At 42.6% G+C, this 16,002-nt stretch overlaps 1 protein-coding gene across 1 annotated transcript; it reads left to right on the top strand.

The window, feature by feature from the left end:
* Positions 1–9,553: 9,553 nt before the first annotated feature.
* On the top strand, positions 9,554–15,789 carry LOC126285148 (uncharacterized). Its single transcript, XM_049984463.1, has 2 exons — positions 9,554–10,307; positions 15,671–15,789. Exons 1-2 carry the CDS (start codon positions 9,554–9,556, stop codon positions 15,787–15,789), a joined length of 873 nt encoding a protein of 290 aa, XP_049840420.1.
* The last annotated feature ends 213 nt before the right edge of the window (positions 15,790–16,002 follow it).

The following is a 16,002-nucleotide window of genomic DNA, read 5'->3' as shown; positions in this document are numbered from 1 at the left end:
ATGCTGACACTCTAATTTAATTTTGTGGCCAAGTGAGATACATGTGTAATGACAGTTAAAGTAAGTTCTATTGTTTATTAAAAATTCTCACGCAAAACGAGTGCAGTAGTTGCACAGAAGCATAACACGAATATTTTTAATAACATCCTATTCATTGACAAATTATCACAAGAACATGAATTATTTAAAAGTAACTAAGTTTGGCAGAGAATCAAGACAAAGAACCGATAGGTAGGTTATTACTTTATTAGCGCACTGATCCGTCTCCGTGATCTGACATTGCCAAAATTTGAGTTTGGTACCCTCTGCTATGCGATCAAAGATGTATGCTAAACACTCCATTTCCCTCTCAAATCTTGGGCATAAATCGAGTCTTCAGCTTCATAAGTGCAGTGATTCTAAGTCAAGTCAGTGACAGGAGTTTGTAAGGTATTGCACTCCCTGTGTGCACGTTTGCTTGACGCATGCTGTGTGTCGAAGAGACTGTGATCTGCTCACAGAGTTACTGCAGCATAGCGTGTAATTTCACATGATACACACTGCTGCCTTGCATTGTCGATTTCCTCGTAAGATGTAGTTGTTTCATGCGTTTTCCGTTGTTGATGATAATTTTATAGGATTGATGTGAGCATAGCATAATTTCCGAACCGTAGTCGGATGTGAACAGTGGCGCTGTACACTTCCAGAAAGCTATATAGTGCATCTGTCTTTTTTCCTTTGATATAGAAGGTAGTAGTTATATCGTCTTAAAGTTACTCACCTTAGTGAGTAAGATATAAAACTTTCAGGGTAAATGTATGACAGATGTTGGAAGTCGATTTCCTGCATTGGAGTATTGACAGCGCTGCATCTCACATAGCTAATACGAGCAAAAACCACACTGCTTTGACAGTATAGCATTTTTGTGTGGTGAATCATGGAGCCTTAAGATCTTGTGTCTACGTTCTAAATCATTTCTCTCTTTCCAGTACCTTCTTGGTATGGAACCAAAACACTGCAACACTACTACAGAAATGACAATACAAATGATTTACTTAAAATGTATCGAACAGCTTCCTTCCGGAGCTCCATCATGCATAAACCATATGTAACTTTACGTTGTTAATCGTTGTTATATTACCACGACACTCTCAAATCTATCAGGCTCGTATCTGCCTTACAGCAGTATGGAGTGCTAAACTTCTCATCACGCAGGTATGTAGAGAGATCTTGTGAACTTAGACTGTTGATGTACGATTGGTACAAAACAGTCTTCGCAGAATGACAGTTACAGTATTTGAATGAGAATACTGCTCTATATCACTAGCGTTGGTTGGATGTATAAGTTTGGAATACGTATTACACTCTTTCCGGAAGCAAAATATCGAAGAGTATTGATTACGTGGTACTTAGCTCGTTCTGTTCCTTCACAACACGTCTAATGCAGTGGGTATATTACCTCCCTACTCCTGGTCAAAGAGAATGTTGCAGGGAGGACAAAGAATGAAGGCAGCAGAGGCTCTATTACCATATCTTCACCGAGCGAGGTGGTGCAGTGGTTAGCACACTGGACTCGCATTCGGGAGGACGACTGTTCAATGCCGCGTCCAGCCGTCCTGATTTAGGTTTTCCGTGATTTCCCTAAAATCGTTCAAGGCAAATCTGGGATGGTTCCTTTGATAGGGCCAGGTCGACTTCCTTCCCCATCCTTCCCCAATCTGATGAGACCGATGACCTCGCTGTTTGCTCTCTTCCCCCAAAACAACCCAACCCCTTTTACCATATCTTCAAAGTGTCACTGAAAGGGTGGGCAAAATTTTCCGCCGAGAAGGCATTAAGCCGATTTTCTGAAACAGCAGCAGAGTAAAAGATGTGCTTCTCACAACGAAAGATGCAATTGATAACTTACATGCTGTTGGAGTTTACGAAATCAGTTACAAATGTGGATTAGTGTCTGTAGGCGATACGGGGCGAGCAATCAGCATACGGGTATCTGAACACGGAAGATATATCCGATTGAGACAACACAACAATAGAGCGGTGGCAGAACACTAGGATGAGTGTGGCGAACAGGTTGATTTTGGTGATGCTCGCGTACTGGCGGAAAGGTCTCTTCCTTTCATGAGAACCTTTAGTGATCCGCCAACAAGAACAGAGAAGACGGATACGACGGCCGACGTTTTGGCTGCCAGCAGTAATATTGTTACGGGACGACAGCTCAGATGAAGCAATACACATAGGCGCACGGGAGACTTCAGCGGCCGCAGGTACTTACAGTACAGGCGCGCTGCATCCGGTGACAGAGTGCAAGAAAACAATGCCAAGTCAGAACTGCCGCCTGATTTGCCATTCGCGGATTTCCCCCAATTACAAGCAGTAACGCAAACATCAATCAAAACGTCGGGTTTCTATCAATGACGATACTTAATAAAAACACCGATAAAGAAATTCTTACGTCCCTCGCCTTCATCCTTAGCAGCCTATCACAATTGGATAACAACCACGTCTACCAGTATATGAGAAACAAAGTTTTTACAATGAAATGAATACCCCTAGCTGCAGAAAGGCGTTGATGTAAGTCAACGGGGACAGTTGAAAATGTGTACCCCGGCCGGACCCGGGATCTCATGTTATACATGGCAGACGCTCTATCCATTTTTTTTTTTTTCGATCATTGCAGTTGATCGTAGCGGACGTCACACGACATCCGTTGAAGTTCGTCGTTGATCCCTTCACTCAGTTTCTTTATTACAGAAACCAGCCAGCTCCCTGAGCGAACACGCTGAGCTACCGTGCTGGCGATCCAGCTGAACCACAGAGGACAGTGCGACTGCAGGGACTTATCTCTGGCACGCCTCCCGTCAGTCCAACATTCGCAATATATTGTCCCGCACTATATTCATAGTGCCCCTGCCCATTATACTCATTACTCGCGGCTTTACTGCCGATTCCCGTAAGAGTTCGGGCACTGCTTGTGCATCTGCACAGAGAAAGATGGTCAAATGGCCGATGAGCCTTAAATATATACATATTAAGATGGTATCTGTTCTTTCGGACGTGTCAGAAAGAACAAAAATATGGTTCAAATGACTCTGAGCATTATGGGACTTAACATCTGAGGTCATCAGTCCCCTAGAACGTTGAACTACTTAAACCTAACTAACCTAAGGACATCACACACATCCATGCCCGAGGCAGGATTCGAATCTGCGACCGTAGCAGTCGTGCGGTTCCGGACTGAAGCGCCTAGAACCTCTTTGCCACCGCGGCCGGCAAGAAAGAACAGATACCATTCATATATAAACAAACATTCAGCAATAAACGAAAAGCACTCTGAAAAAGGTCACTTGCAACAGAGACAGAAACTTCGGTAGTTTTACATATCGACAATGCGGTCACAAATCCAGTAACAAATTTTATTGACTGTATGTAGAGTGTTTAATTCGATATGCAACTAAAACAGAATACGGGAGTTGTTCAGCTTTTTCTAATGAATCGATGCAAAGATTTATATCCGTTTCAGAGCGTCCGCGCTGTCTGGTATCAACACATGTGCGCGGAATACGCACTAGGGACGCCATAAAGGATTCGGTTCCCGTACTGAGTGAGACGTCGCCGCAACGTATCAGATGTTGCACCACTTTGATGTGGGCCGCGAGCCAGCAGCTGAGACTGCCAACTGCGCTCTTTGCCTCAGAACACCGCGGATTCCAATTTTGGTCTGTATGACTGCTGTGTAACCTACAATTTGACAAAAGATGATCTTATAGGAAATCAAAGGAAAAATATTTTCTAGAAAAATGACTAGATCTCTTTGATGTTCAAATGATTCAAATGGCTCTAAGCACTATGGGACTAAACATGTGAGGTCATCAGACCCCTAGAACTACTTAAACCTAACCAACCTAAGGAGATCACACGCATCCATGCCCGAGGCAGGATTCGAACCTGCGACCGTAGCAGCAGCGCGGTTCCTGACTGAAGCGCCTAGAACCGCTCAGCCACAGCCTCTTTGATGCATCCAGACGGCGAAAAGTTATGCAAGGCGTATCATAATTAGTTATTAAAACTGCCACGAGTGAAATTATGGGACACTAGATTCAAAAATATATCGCCCTGAAGTCAGTGGTGGCTTCTAATGAAACATCCGCAGTTATCTCGTTTACGGCTTTTTTCAGGGCGCATCTTTACTGGACCACTTGCTCTTTCGCTATGGTCAATTTCACGTCGGTTTTCGGTATAAATTATCGTACTGTTAACTCCGTTCCCAGGACCTGGCGGGCCCATCGGTACCTCCAGACTGCTGTGTCAACCGGTACCAATGACGTCATTGGATTCGGTACGGAAGGGTCAACGATTCGGTGGAGTGTGCAGACCTCCCCGGAACTGGTGCCTCGCACCGACTGTTCCCGATGCATTCCTGGACAGTGGAATTCTTATTGTCAAAATCATATGTGCTTGCTTAGGCTGTCAATAGCGAATACGTAAAATATAATTTACTGTATTTATTGTCTGAAGATTTTCGTCTAACTGCAGTCATTTTTAACGACGGTAAGCAATAGAGAAACTGTGAAATGTTGAAAATATTGTTGTAGTATTGGCACTGGTAATATAGTCGTACGTGTTGCTGAGATTGTTGAATATTTGTGCTGAAAGTAAGTTGATGCTACGTTTCTGCGACATACAATAGTCTGAAATACACTGATTATTGTTTACAGATGCCTCGCTCCTGTGTGCCGATCTGTAAGAATGAAAAAGCAAAAACTAGTGGCATAAGTTACCAGGAATTTCCGGTTGATAAAGACCGAAGAAAAGCGCGTTTACGATTGGTTTATCGGGAGATCTTCATGCCTAATACACTGTCAAATTCATTAGTAGTTTACGGCCAACATTTGGCTGAGACATATCATAAATCTAATTCGAAGAGCAAGATTCCGAAAACACGTAGCATTGACAGCAGATTTCCAAACTATATTACGTTTTTCGAAAATTAAAATTAAAATTTCGCTACGTAAATCACCTTTTAGTAACACTTAAGAAGTAATAAATTCTACACTTGTAAATTTTAAATTACCCGTCCTCATGGAGAGCTTTGTATATATTTGTCCAGATACAGGTTTAGTACTGTTAAGTTTTCTTCATAGGCCTGTATAGGTGAATATGTTGTAATGAAAGTACTAAAGGAAACAGCCTGTTCAACATCCAAATATGTGATTTCAATAAATTGGCCTAACTCATTAGTAATGGATTTGATACATTCGCGTGACGTTACAGGCAACAGTAAGTGTCATCAGTCAGAGTTCCTCGTGACTTGGTCAAATGCCGTGTTAGATATTGTAGCAAGCGCTCTTGCATACTCGCAAACTTAAGGTGTAAGAAAATAGATGCAAATGTTTATAGTGCCAGAACTAGAAAAAGCAGTGTGTTTTGTTATAACAGTAGGGAAAAAGCATCCAATACTTCTGAGTGTTCTTGTGTGTAAGTACTCCTTACCTGTTTTACTGGAGCAGACAGCTTCCTTTGTTACAGAAGCTTACGAAAAATCGAAGGTTTTAAAATCTAAATCGAGGAATCGAAAGGCTCTGTTTGTTCAACGCCATAGACACTCCACCCAGTGGAAGATGGTAACAGTCGGCAGTCAGGACTTCTAAGTGGCACAAAAAAAAAAAGCGTGATGTGAAAAACATAAGAAATGTTTAGTACTGCAAAAAAACTAAAAGTTACACCAAAATTATGAGTGTCTACCACAGAAAAACATCAACGATCTGCTAGCAGAAGTCATTTTCCGACGCAAGCGGGAAATAAAGTGAAAATCACCGTAAGTACAAATCAACATCGGAAAGCTGTAAGTAAGCTGTTTAGGTTTTTTTATTGATAACTCCACGTAGCGCTCTGTACGAAAATCATTGGCTGTACTGTGTGCAGTCTGTGGCTGGTTTGCATAGTTGTTGCATTGTTTGCATAGTTGTTGGCAATTGTAGCGTTGGGCAGTTGGCTGTTAACAGCGCATAGCGTTGCGCAGTTGGAGGTGAGCCGCCAGCAGTGGTGGATGTGGAGGAGTGAGATCGCGGATTTTTGAGAGCGGATGATCTGGACGTGTGTCCGTCAGAAACAGTACATTTGTAAGAATGGATGTCATGGACTGCTATATATATATATATATATATATATATATATATATATATATATATATATATATATATATATATAATGAGTTTTGAACACTATTAAGGTAAATACATCGTTTGTTCTCTATCAAAATGTTTCATTTGCTAACTATGCCTATCAGTAGTTAGTGCCTTCAGTAGTTTGAATCTTTATTTAGCTGGCAGTAGTGGCGATCGCTATATTGCAGTAGTTAGAGTAAAGAAGATTTTTGTGAGGTAAGAATTCATGAAAGGTATATGTTATTGTTAGTAAGGGCCATTCTTTTGTAGGGATTACTGAAAGTCAGATTGCGTTGCGCTAAAAATATTGTGAGTCACTTTCGTGAATGTCTGATTACGTTCAGTTTTGCTCAGCTGGTTGAAAATCAACTAATGTAAGAGGTTTTGAGATCTGAATGTACATTTCCCTTATCTGTATTGTTGTCTTTAGTGTACTATTTTTTCTGCTTGTGGGTTGTCATGTTTAGATTTAAGTTATTACATTTGCTGCTGCTGTTTGCCAAGCATAGTGCTACTAAATTTCACTTTGTATTACTCTGTTAAGCCAGTTTTACTACTGATTTATATTTCTTATTTGCTGCACATTGCCTTATGTTAGTTGTAATGTTGCATTTTCTTTGCTAATTTAGATATACTGCTGGTAGCTTTGCCAATTTGCATTTTTTGTCATTTTTGTTTGTATTAATTGTTTTGTGCAGCTGCATTGCCTCGTCCCTTAGTTTAAGCATCTGAGCTCAGTAGATTTAAGTTAGCTTAAGAGGGGGCAGGCTATATAAAAGAATGAGTTATGATGAATTGGAAGAAATGCATTGAGAAGTTATACGAAAAAAGTTTGTAAAGGAAAAGGTACTGTACAATGAAGAACAATTATTTTAAGAGAGAATGGATAAAATACAGAAAGCATGCTTGGATAGGATATGTTTGGTGGAAACAAATGTTGAAATAAGACGAAAGACCAATGAAATGAAGTTTTGGGTTGAACTGCAGTACCAAATGTTACACTGAAAACGAACCCTGTCTTTCCTTTTGTATTATTCCACTATGTGTTTATGTACCCTTGTGTATTTGTCTTTTTCCTGTCTTTATGTGTTTAGCTAATAAGAGTTATGTTGTAGCATTTTTCTAATAATATGTTATTTTCTTTGCAAAGATGTTTAGACATTATTTATTCTGTTTTGTTGTTCACGTGTGAAGTTATTCTGATCTTTTATGTATGTACTTTGAGAGGTGGCAGAAGCCCCCTCTCATATTTCTATCTTACTCTGAGTAATTCGATTTTCCTCTCTAAGTGCATGCGGTGAAAAGTTGCTATTCCTTCACACGCGGACTTCCCACGCAGCGTCACTCGTCACCCGGATGCTCTGGTGACTGGCGGGTTCTGCTGATCTTGAAAAGGTTAAGCCGACGGGTGTGAGGGAGTCGAGTGTATGCTTTCCAGACGCCGACATTGTCAGTAGAGCGGCGGAGACGCACCCGCAAGGGCCTGAAGGAGCGGCTGGGCTAGAGGTTCCGCTACTTCGCAGAAACTTAGCGAAAACACTTTTTGGCGGGCTACCAGCGAGGCGTGGGAATGACTTGTGTGCTCTCGCTGCTCTGGCAGCCTCCCTTCCGTTGGCTGTCTAATATATTTTTATTTGATTGTAACTGTTTAACGAAGTTGCTGAAGTTTCGACTTCAACGTAACTTTCCGAGTACAGTTGGCAATTGAGCGTTCTACGTACAAGCGGCCTATGTTGTCTGTCTTGAGCAGTTTTGGGTAAAGTTGACTGTATCGGAGTTACCGTGTGACTTCGCTTGTTAAAATCAATCACTGTACCGTCAGTGACTGTGTGGTGAGCCTCCCTTAGAGGCGCATTTGTATTGCTAGGAAGTCTTTAGTCTGGAACAACCAGACCAGGATAATTTGTTTCGTACTATACTCGCGACATTATCATCACCACGACGGGACGTCGAAGCAACCAGCCATCGCCTCTGGTACGCCAGATCGTGGTCTTGCAGTTAAGAAGACAACTTGGTAATGTGCGTCCGCAATACTGGCAAAGCAGGTAATTTTGCTAGGTGATATTCAGAGCTCAGCAGGGCGCGCCTGTTTGTCTTTTCTAATTTTGTTCTGTCCTGGGGTGTTCATTGTCTGAGTTCTCACTAACGTAGCAGCAATTAACGTTGGGTTAGCTGTGTGTCTGTCTTAAGATTTGAGTTGCAAGGAATTGGCTTCACATACCACTTCGTCATAAATGTCACAATCTAGTTTAGGGACTTCTTCACCTTCACAGCATTTATTTGAGTATCCAATTTGAGCTAATTTGATGTATTGTAAATGTTTCATGTGTTTTTGTTTATTATTTTGTGTTTAGTCTTAATAAATCATATTGTTATTTTGGATAGAACTTTAATTCTGTTAATCGGTAGAGCAACCCTATCATTTCTCACTACGTTAATGAAACCTTCGTTTATTTAACTAATTTTTGAAATTAAATTATTGCAGATGCCAAACCCTTTTCTACTCCACTAGCAGGGTCGATTACAGTCAGTTCGCGTATCTTTTTAATCCATGTGTAACAGCAAAAGTCGGAGTTAGAATAGGGGGGGCTTAGAGCATCATTTACATATGTAGATTCTAGAAGAATTTAGTATTAAATGCACTGCTAGCCCCGGCACCTCGTATAAAATGGCGACCCTTAGCCTCCAATCTTTCCTGTGAATCACTGATAAGCAAACAGTATTCTTAGTAGGAACTTTCAAATTTTTTTCTCTATTTGTTAATGATACCCAAGTTCTTTTTCTTATAGTTCCGTGATTAGTTTTAAGTAGCGGTGCATGATTACTGTTTTTGTTTTCAGCGTAGACATTTGTTTGTTTGTTCATTGTTTTATGTGTTTCTTTGATGTGGTGTCCGCACCACATCACATTTTTTCGGTTTTGTGTGCAGTTTCTGTACCACAACAAAACGTGCATGTAATTACAGCGTTGGAACGGCGTTTTTGAAACTTTATGTCTATGTGGAAAAATATATGGAGTAGATTATTTTTATTGTGCATTGTAGATAAATTAGTTTTTCAGTAATGATCACGAGAAGTAAGGCACGACTATCATCCAGCGAAGCTAAAACAAAAGAGGATAGCATAATGGATAAGGCGCAATTTACTGACGGGGATAGGTTCGGAGATGAGATGGGCACATTTTTAGCAAGACAGGACGACAGGGTCGTTGATGAGAACGGTAATTTGGACGCAATCTTAGAGCAACGTCGCGGCCGTGATTATGATAGTGAGGTAGAGGATGAAACAGAGACAGGCATACAGGTCGAGACGGCAGCAGAAGTTTATAATCAAACGAACGAGAGCAGACAGGGGCCAGCGCGGTGACGTCAGAGGTCTAGCGCCCAGGTGTCCAGAGTTACATCGCCCATGTTTGAAGAGGGTCAAAAAGATGACATTACCCCAATACTGAGCTTCCTACGATCAATGAAAGAAGAAGCTGACGAACAGCGTAAGAAGGAGAAGGAAGAAGCTGAGAAAGAGCGTAGGAAGGAGAAGGAAGAAGATGATGAACAGCGAAAGAAGGAGAAGGAAGAATCTGAGAAACAGCGTAGGAACGAGAAGGAAGAAGATGATGAGCAGCGAAAGAAGGAGAAGGAAGAAGCTGAGAAACTGCGTAAGAAGGAGAAGGAAGAAGCTGACGAACAACGTAAGATGGAGAAGGAAGAAGACGCGAAACAACGTAAGAAGGAGAAGGAAGAGGCTGAGAAAGAGCGTAGGAAGGAGAAGGAAGAAGATGATGAACAGCGAAAGAAGGAGAAGGAAGAAGCTGAGAAACAGCGTAAGAAGGAGAAGGAAGAAGCTGACGAACAACGTAAGATGGAGAAGGAAGAAGACGCGAAACAACGTAAGAAGGAGAAGGAAGAAGCTGACGAACAGCGTAAGAAGGACACTCAGGCAATAATTTCACATACAGGAGAAATTCGAGGGGAGTTACTAACAATAAAGAAAGAATGTGGAGAAGTAAAACAAATGTCAATGGCTGCACAAAAAGTTGAAGGTCTGGCCAAAACGGCAGCAATAGGGGCAATGATGGCCGCGGAAGCAACTTCTAAACTCGCAGGACGCTTGCGACGTACAACAAAATCCAACTCAAAATCCCTAGCGTTCTTAAAAACGCAAGGTAATATCGTGGTTGCGAACACTATGAAACGAATGGAAGAAGTAGAGAGCCGGATAGCAAAACTAGAGCAAAACGGGCACACGAGCACTGCGCGTTCGGATACCAATGATGGTGTACACAGAATTGTGTCTCCGAGGAAAAGCCCGCCGTGCTCTAGCCCAGTGACCGAGAGCGGAACTAACAGTGCACACGCACAAACAGCGAGTAGCCCTCTTAGGAGAGTGAATTCTGAGTGCCACTTGCACTGTGATAGTTATCAGCAAGCTAGAACAGGACACTCAGCAGACGTGCAAGTATCGGAAACGAGTGACAACACCAGTGCGAGGATCAGACAGGATTTTGATCACAGTCACTTCCTGTCGATACTAAAATTCCAGAAGTTCAAAGAAAAGGGAGGGTCGATGCATCCCAAGAGCTGGGTGATGCAGTTTGCAAATTCACTACCGGCATCATGGCCAACCCAGGCAAAATTAGAATTCATGTGTGGACACATCGAAGGCCAAGCCGCGGAAAAGATGCGAGGTGTGGCAGCGCCGTGTCGGACTTATCAGGAATTTGTTGGTGCATTCCTGCGGACCTACTGGTCAAAGGAAACGCAAGACAGTATTAAAGAGGAAATAATATTTTGTCCTGAACTGGAAGTGTCCGGGCATAGGAGCGCAACCAAATTTCTCGATGATTTACTCAAGAAGAATCAATTTTTAGATAGTCCATATAGCAACGGAGAAATCATTAAATTTTGCTTTTCCAAATTGCCAGTTAGGTACCAACAGACACTTGTCCGGAAGTGTGGATCTGACAAAGAAGCATTCAAGAGTCTATTGCGCGAACTCGAAGTAGACTTTGATAAACAAGACACTAAGGACAGGAAGAAGGGGCAAAGTAACAAATACCACGGGCCAGGAAGGGAAGACGACAACAGATCGCATAATCGCGCTGGTCAGTTAGGAAACCAGGGTTAAGGAAGTCAAGGTTACGCTATTCAAGGTTATGGAAACCAAAGACACGGAAACCAGAACGTCAAGGAGCAGGGTCAATCTAGACAAGGAATCTATGATAGGAGGAATAACGAACGGCAAAGCGACCGTAATTGGAGAGAGCGAAACCAAGGACAACAGTGGAGCCAGGAGATTGAAACTAGGCCCGCAAATCCTAATGCACGTCAGAGGAGGGGGAGCTAAACAAGGGACTGACGCCAGACTAGTGCGAACACAGGTCGCCGGAATTTCGCACGTAATCTCGGACGTGGCCAACTACGGATGATAAATTTCGAAGATTTATCAGAAATCCTGCTCGAAGAACATAAAACAACTCCTCGACAGGATCGGCAGCCTCTTATCACAGTATCGACAGGTGAAAAGAGTATGAATGCCATGATACGTAGTGGAAGCTACATAATAGCAATATCTGAGGCAGCATACAAGAGATGCTCTCAGGAGATGGACTGGCCTGTCCTATCGGTTAAGAGAACCAAAATAAAAGGGGCATTAGCGGGTAAATGTACGGAGGTCACCCAACAAACAAGACTGGAATTCTCCTGCCAAGGACACAAAATAGAGTAACTTCTGGATCGTCCCAAATCTGGCGATCGACATGATAATAGGAGCGGACTTCCTAAATGAACATGAAGCGATAGTTGATCTAGGACGAGGTGAAGTGGTTTTGAGGAAAGGGAATCCCGTCAACATTAAGTTCGACGACCAGCTGATCCCAGCTCAACTACCGTTTAATTGTGTACGGATAAACTATATGTGTCTGAAAGACAGAAAAGAAGAACAAGTCGACGTTGCGGGTAGGGGAGAGGACACGGATGAGAATGAAGTCGGAGTAATGGGAGAAATAAAGGAGAAAATAGGAGAAAAAGTGGAAGCAATAAAGATTATAAGGTGCGACCACCGCAAAGAACTTCATAAATTACTAGTAGAACATGCGGTGGTCTTCATTCCCAAGACAGGATCAATAAAGAACTTCCAATATGAATTCCGTGTACGTCCGCACAACCAGTTTCGTGTGCCACCCTACCCAATCCCCTTGGCATATCGACAGAAAGTAGCAGCTGAAATTACGCGAATGCTGAGTGAAGGAATAATAGAATCTATGGCTTCAGCCTATAATAACCCGTTAAGAGCAATCGAGAAGGCAGATGGTAGTATTCGTTCTATACCATGATAGAACTCGAAACAGACAGACCGGAACGATTAGAGGAACTCTTACAAAACTTCCATGGAATATCAATCTTCTCATCAGTTGATCTAAAATCGAGTTTCTGGCAGATCGAGCTCCATCCAAATTGCAGACAGTACACAGCATTTTTAGCATTTGGAAGATGCTACCGGTTTCGTCGTCTACCATTTGGTTTGAACATTTCGTCTGCGAATTCATTCGGGGTCTGGACGGCATACTAAGCGATCATTTGAAACGTCATGTCACCAGCTATGTGGACGATTTGCTGATCGCGGAGAAATCTTGGGGAGAGCACAATGCGGTCCTTGGTGAACTCCTTGCGACATTCAAGGAACACAGAGTGACTATCAGTATCGAAAAATCGAATTTTGGGACGTCCTCTGTCAAATTTCTAGGACATATCATCAAGGGTGAGGGCATTGCGCCAAATCCCGAAAAGCTCAAAGCGATTGAAAAGTTTCCCATTCCTATGACAAAGAAGCAGTTAGGGTTGTTCTTAGGGATCATTAATTTTTACAACAGCTTTATACATGTCAAAACTCAGAGCAGTCCTAGGTTGCATCAACTTACATGAAAGAAGATTCCTTGGGAATGGGATGAGGCGGCCGAATCCGAATGGAAAGAATTAAAATTCGCATTATTACAAGCACCCATCCTCCCACCCCCTAATTTAGCAGAAGAGCTTTGTATAGTAAAGGACAGTTCATACTCAGATCTCGGTGTCATTGTGTTTATGTACATGAAGGAAACAGGGTGTGGAAGACAATTGCGTTTGGTAGCAGAGTACTAGCCAAGAGTGAGAGGAATTACTCAGTAACCGAGTGAGTGGCGCTGGCTATTGCATGGGCGTTTGAAAAATTCAGATACCTTCTGTTTGGTCGCAAGACGAGGGTCTACACAGACCACAAGGCACTCGAGCTCCTGATGACTGCAAAGCTCAATCACAGGCGGCTCATTAGGTGGGCATCATATCTGCAGCAGTACAACTTTTCGAACATTATTGTCTGTCTTACCACGGTCACCGATCGGATTTGAGCACAACATGGATGAAGATCTCGAGGAAAATCATTATTGCCTTTTCTATATGCAGAAAGTAGCCTTTGAAAATTTTATTACCTGTAGTATGCAGGACATCAAGAAGGAGCAAGACAAGGACCCTGCCCTAGTGTTATTGAAACAGAAATGGATAGACAGAAGGCACGCCACCTTCAGGCAGTTCTACCTCTTGTGGAAAAGCATAATTTTCTACCGAAATTATGCCAATGACACTGAACGGGAGGTATGCATTTCTGAACACCTAATATACAAGGTTATATGGCATACTCACCTCAGCTATGGACACTTCGGACCACTCAAGTGCAATCTCAAGCTAAGGACCATTTGTTACTTTCGAAACATGGAGCGTCGAATTCGGAGGGTACTGTCGGTGTGTAAAGACTGCCAAAAGGCTAAGCACACCATTGTGAGCATGCAGGCACCATTATACCCAGTCGTACCGACCAAATTAAGACAATTAGCAGCAACAGATTTGATAGGGCCTTTGCCAAGAACAAGAAGAGGATATACTTACGTATTAGTGTTTGTTGAACTAACGTCCAAATACGTTACCTTTACGGCACTGAAGAGGGCGACAGGACGAACTGTATGACGAGCCCTAAACCGGGATTTCCTACGACAGATTGGTCAAGTGAGTAGAATTATTTCTGATAACGGGCCACAGAGTAAGTCAAAAACATGGAAGGAAACGTTGCGTCGATGTAAAATTGATCCCATTTTCATATCTTGATACCATCCGAGCTTGAATGATGCAGAACGGGTTATTAAGGAACTCGGAAACATGTGCCGGTTGTACTGTAACAAACAGTACACGACATGGGACGTTTTCCTTAAAGACTTCCAGGAGGTGATCAATGAGGCATCCCATGGGATAAGAAAATTGGCACCCATTACAGTACTGAAAAATCGGATTCCTAAGGACTTGATAACCGAGGTCGTAAACTTCCCACCAAGGGCGCGAACGCAGCACCGAGCCATAGTGGATTTGGCTCTCAAGAGGATACGGGCTGCAGCAGAGGTCAGGCAGAGACGTGCCGACAGGGGAGCTCGTCTACGAACTTCCAAATTGGACAAAGGGTGCTCGTCAAGTCTTTCCGACTCTCTAACAAACAAAAAATGAAATGCCAACAATTCTTTTCTGTTTACAACGGCCCGTACCGTATAAGGAGAGCAGCTCACCACAATGCTTATGAATTGGAGACGCTGAAAGGAAAGAAGTCCATAGGACTCCACCACATCTCTCACATAAAGGAGTTCGTGGAATAGTAGTAGTGTAAGTGGTGTACATAGTAGAATGGGCAAATACATGAACCTTGCTATAGTAGTAGTGTAATTGGTGTGCATAGTAGAATAGGTAAATATATGAACCTTTATTCGGGGAACAATAATCGTTGCATTAATAGATTAAGATTGCTAAAGTATTAACACGCTGCGTTGACTCGAATAAGAATTTACTGCTGCTATCCTTTTTTGTTTAAGTTCGCGACTTCCAATGTCGATGGAGTAGGAGAAACTATCTTTCCATGACCAATGTTTTTGTCCTTTCCTGTCTGGTGTCCATGTTGAGGGATAATGATGAGTGAGGAGATGTCGCACAAACGGGCGCGTACAAGAACGTGCCCCTAGAAGCGTTCTGGGATGTGGTGATATGCTCCATAGCGGCCACAACCAGTTCGTGAGACGTTCATACCAATGCTTGCAGGCACGCGTCAGTGCACTGAAAGATTGTGGTATATTGCGTGATTTCGAGGATGAATATGGGCAGTATAGTTTTTACAGAGATGCGCCATCATCGTTGTCTTGTAAGTCGGTGTGAACCTGTGAGCGTTTGACTCCAATGGTGCCCTAGACGGTAGAAATGCGGGCATAAAGCCTGACATGCCAGTGTGCTGGTTGGGGATTTAGCGTGCGGCTTGTGATTGTCACAGACGAATAAGCAAGGAATTATACTTGGAGATTCGTGACATACGGTGCAGCTGGTGTGTGGTGGGCGACGGAATCCTCAACAGGAACCAGTCCTGGCTTGGTCATATTACATTGCCTCTGGAAAGGTGTGCTTTGACCGCGAAAACCGCATCAGATAGAAAAAGAAGTTGCAACTATAAATTTATTGTCTTGTATAGCCATGGCTAACCCAGTATCTGGAGTTTCAGTGAGGCGTAGTGAGAACTCGGAGGCCATGTCGTACGCCGCGCACATTACTGTCGTCAATAGCGGCGAGCAGCGAGACATCTCAGCATAACAAGAATTATGTAAGAGTATTGTATAAGGTAAAAAAAGATAAATAAATAAAAATAAAAATATGAAAAAAGGTACCAGATACTAGGATAAGTTAAACTGTAGGATTTAACAATAACTAGATCAATATTGTTGGGGTTTTCTACCACAAGTAGGAATGTTTGGCACGCGCCTGTTGGGATGCTATTTTTCAGGTCACGAAATCACAGACCCGAGA

Source organism: Schistocerca gregaria, chromosome 8 (assembly GCF_023897955.1).
Source record: "Schistocerca gregaria isolate iqSchGreg1 chromosome 8, iqSchGreg1.2, whole genome shotgun sequence".
Taxonomy (NCBI): domain Eukaryota; kingdom Metazoa; phylum Arthropoda; class Insecta; order Orthoptera; family Acrididae; genus Schistocerca; species Schistocerca gregaria.
The sequence above is the reverse complement of the archived record's forward strand: the minus strand, read 5'-3'. Positions and strand labels throughout refer to the sequence as shown.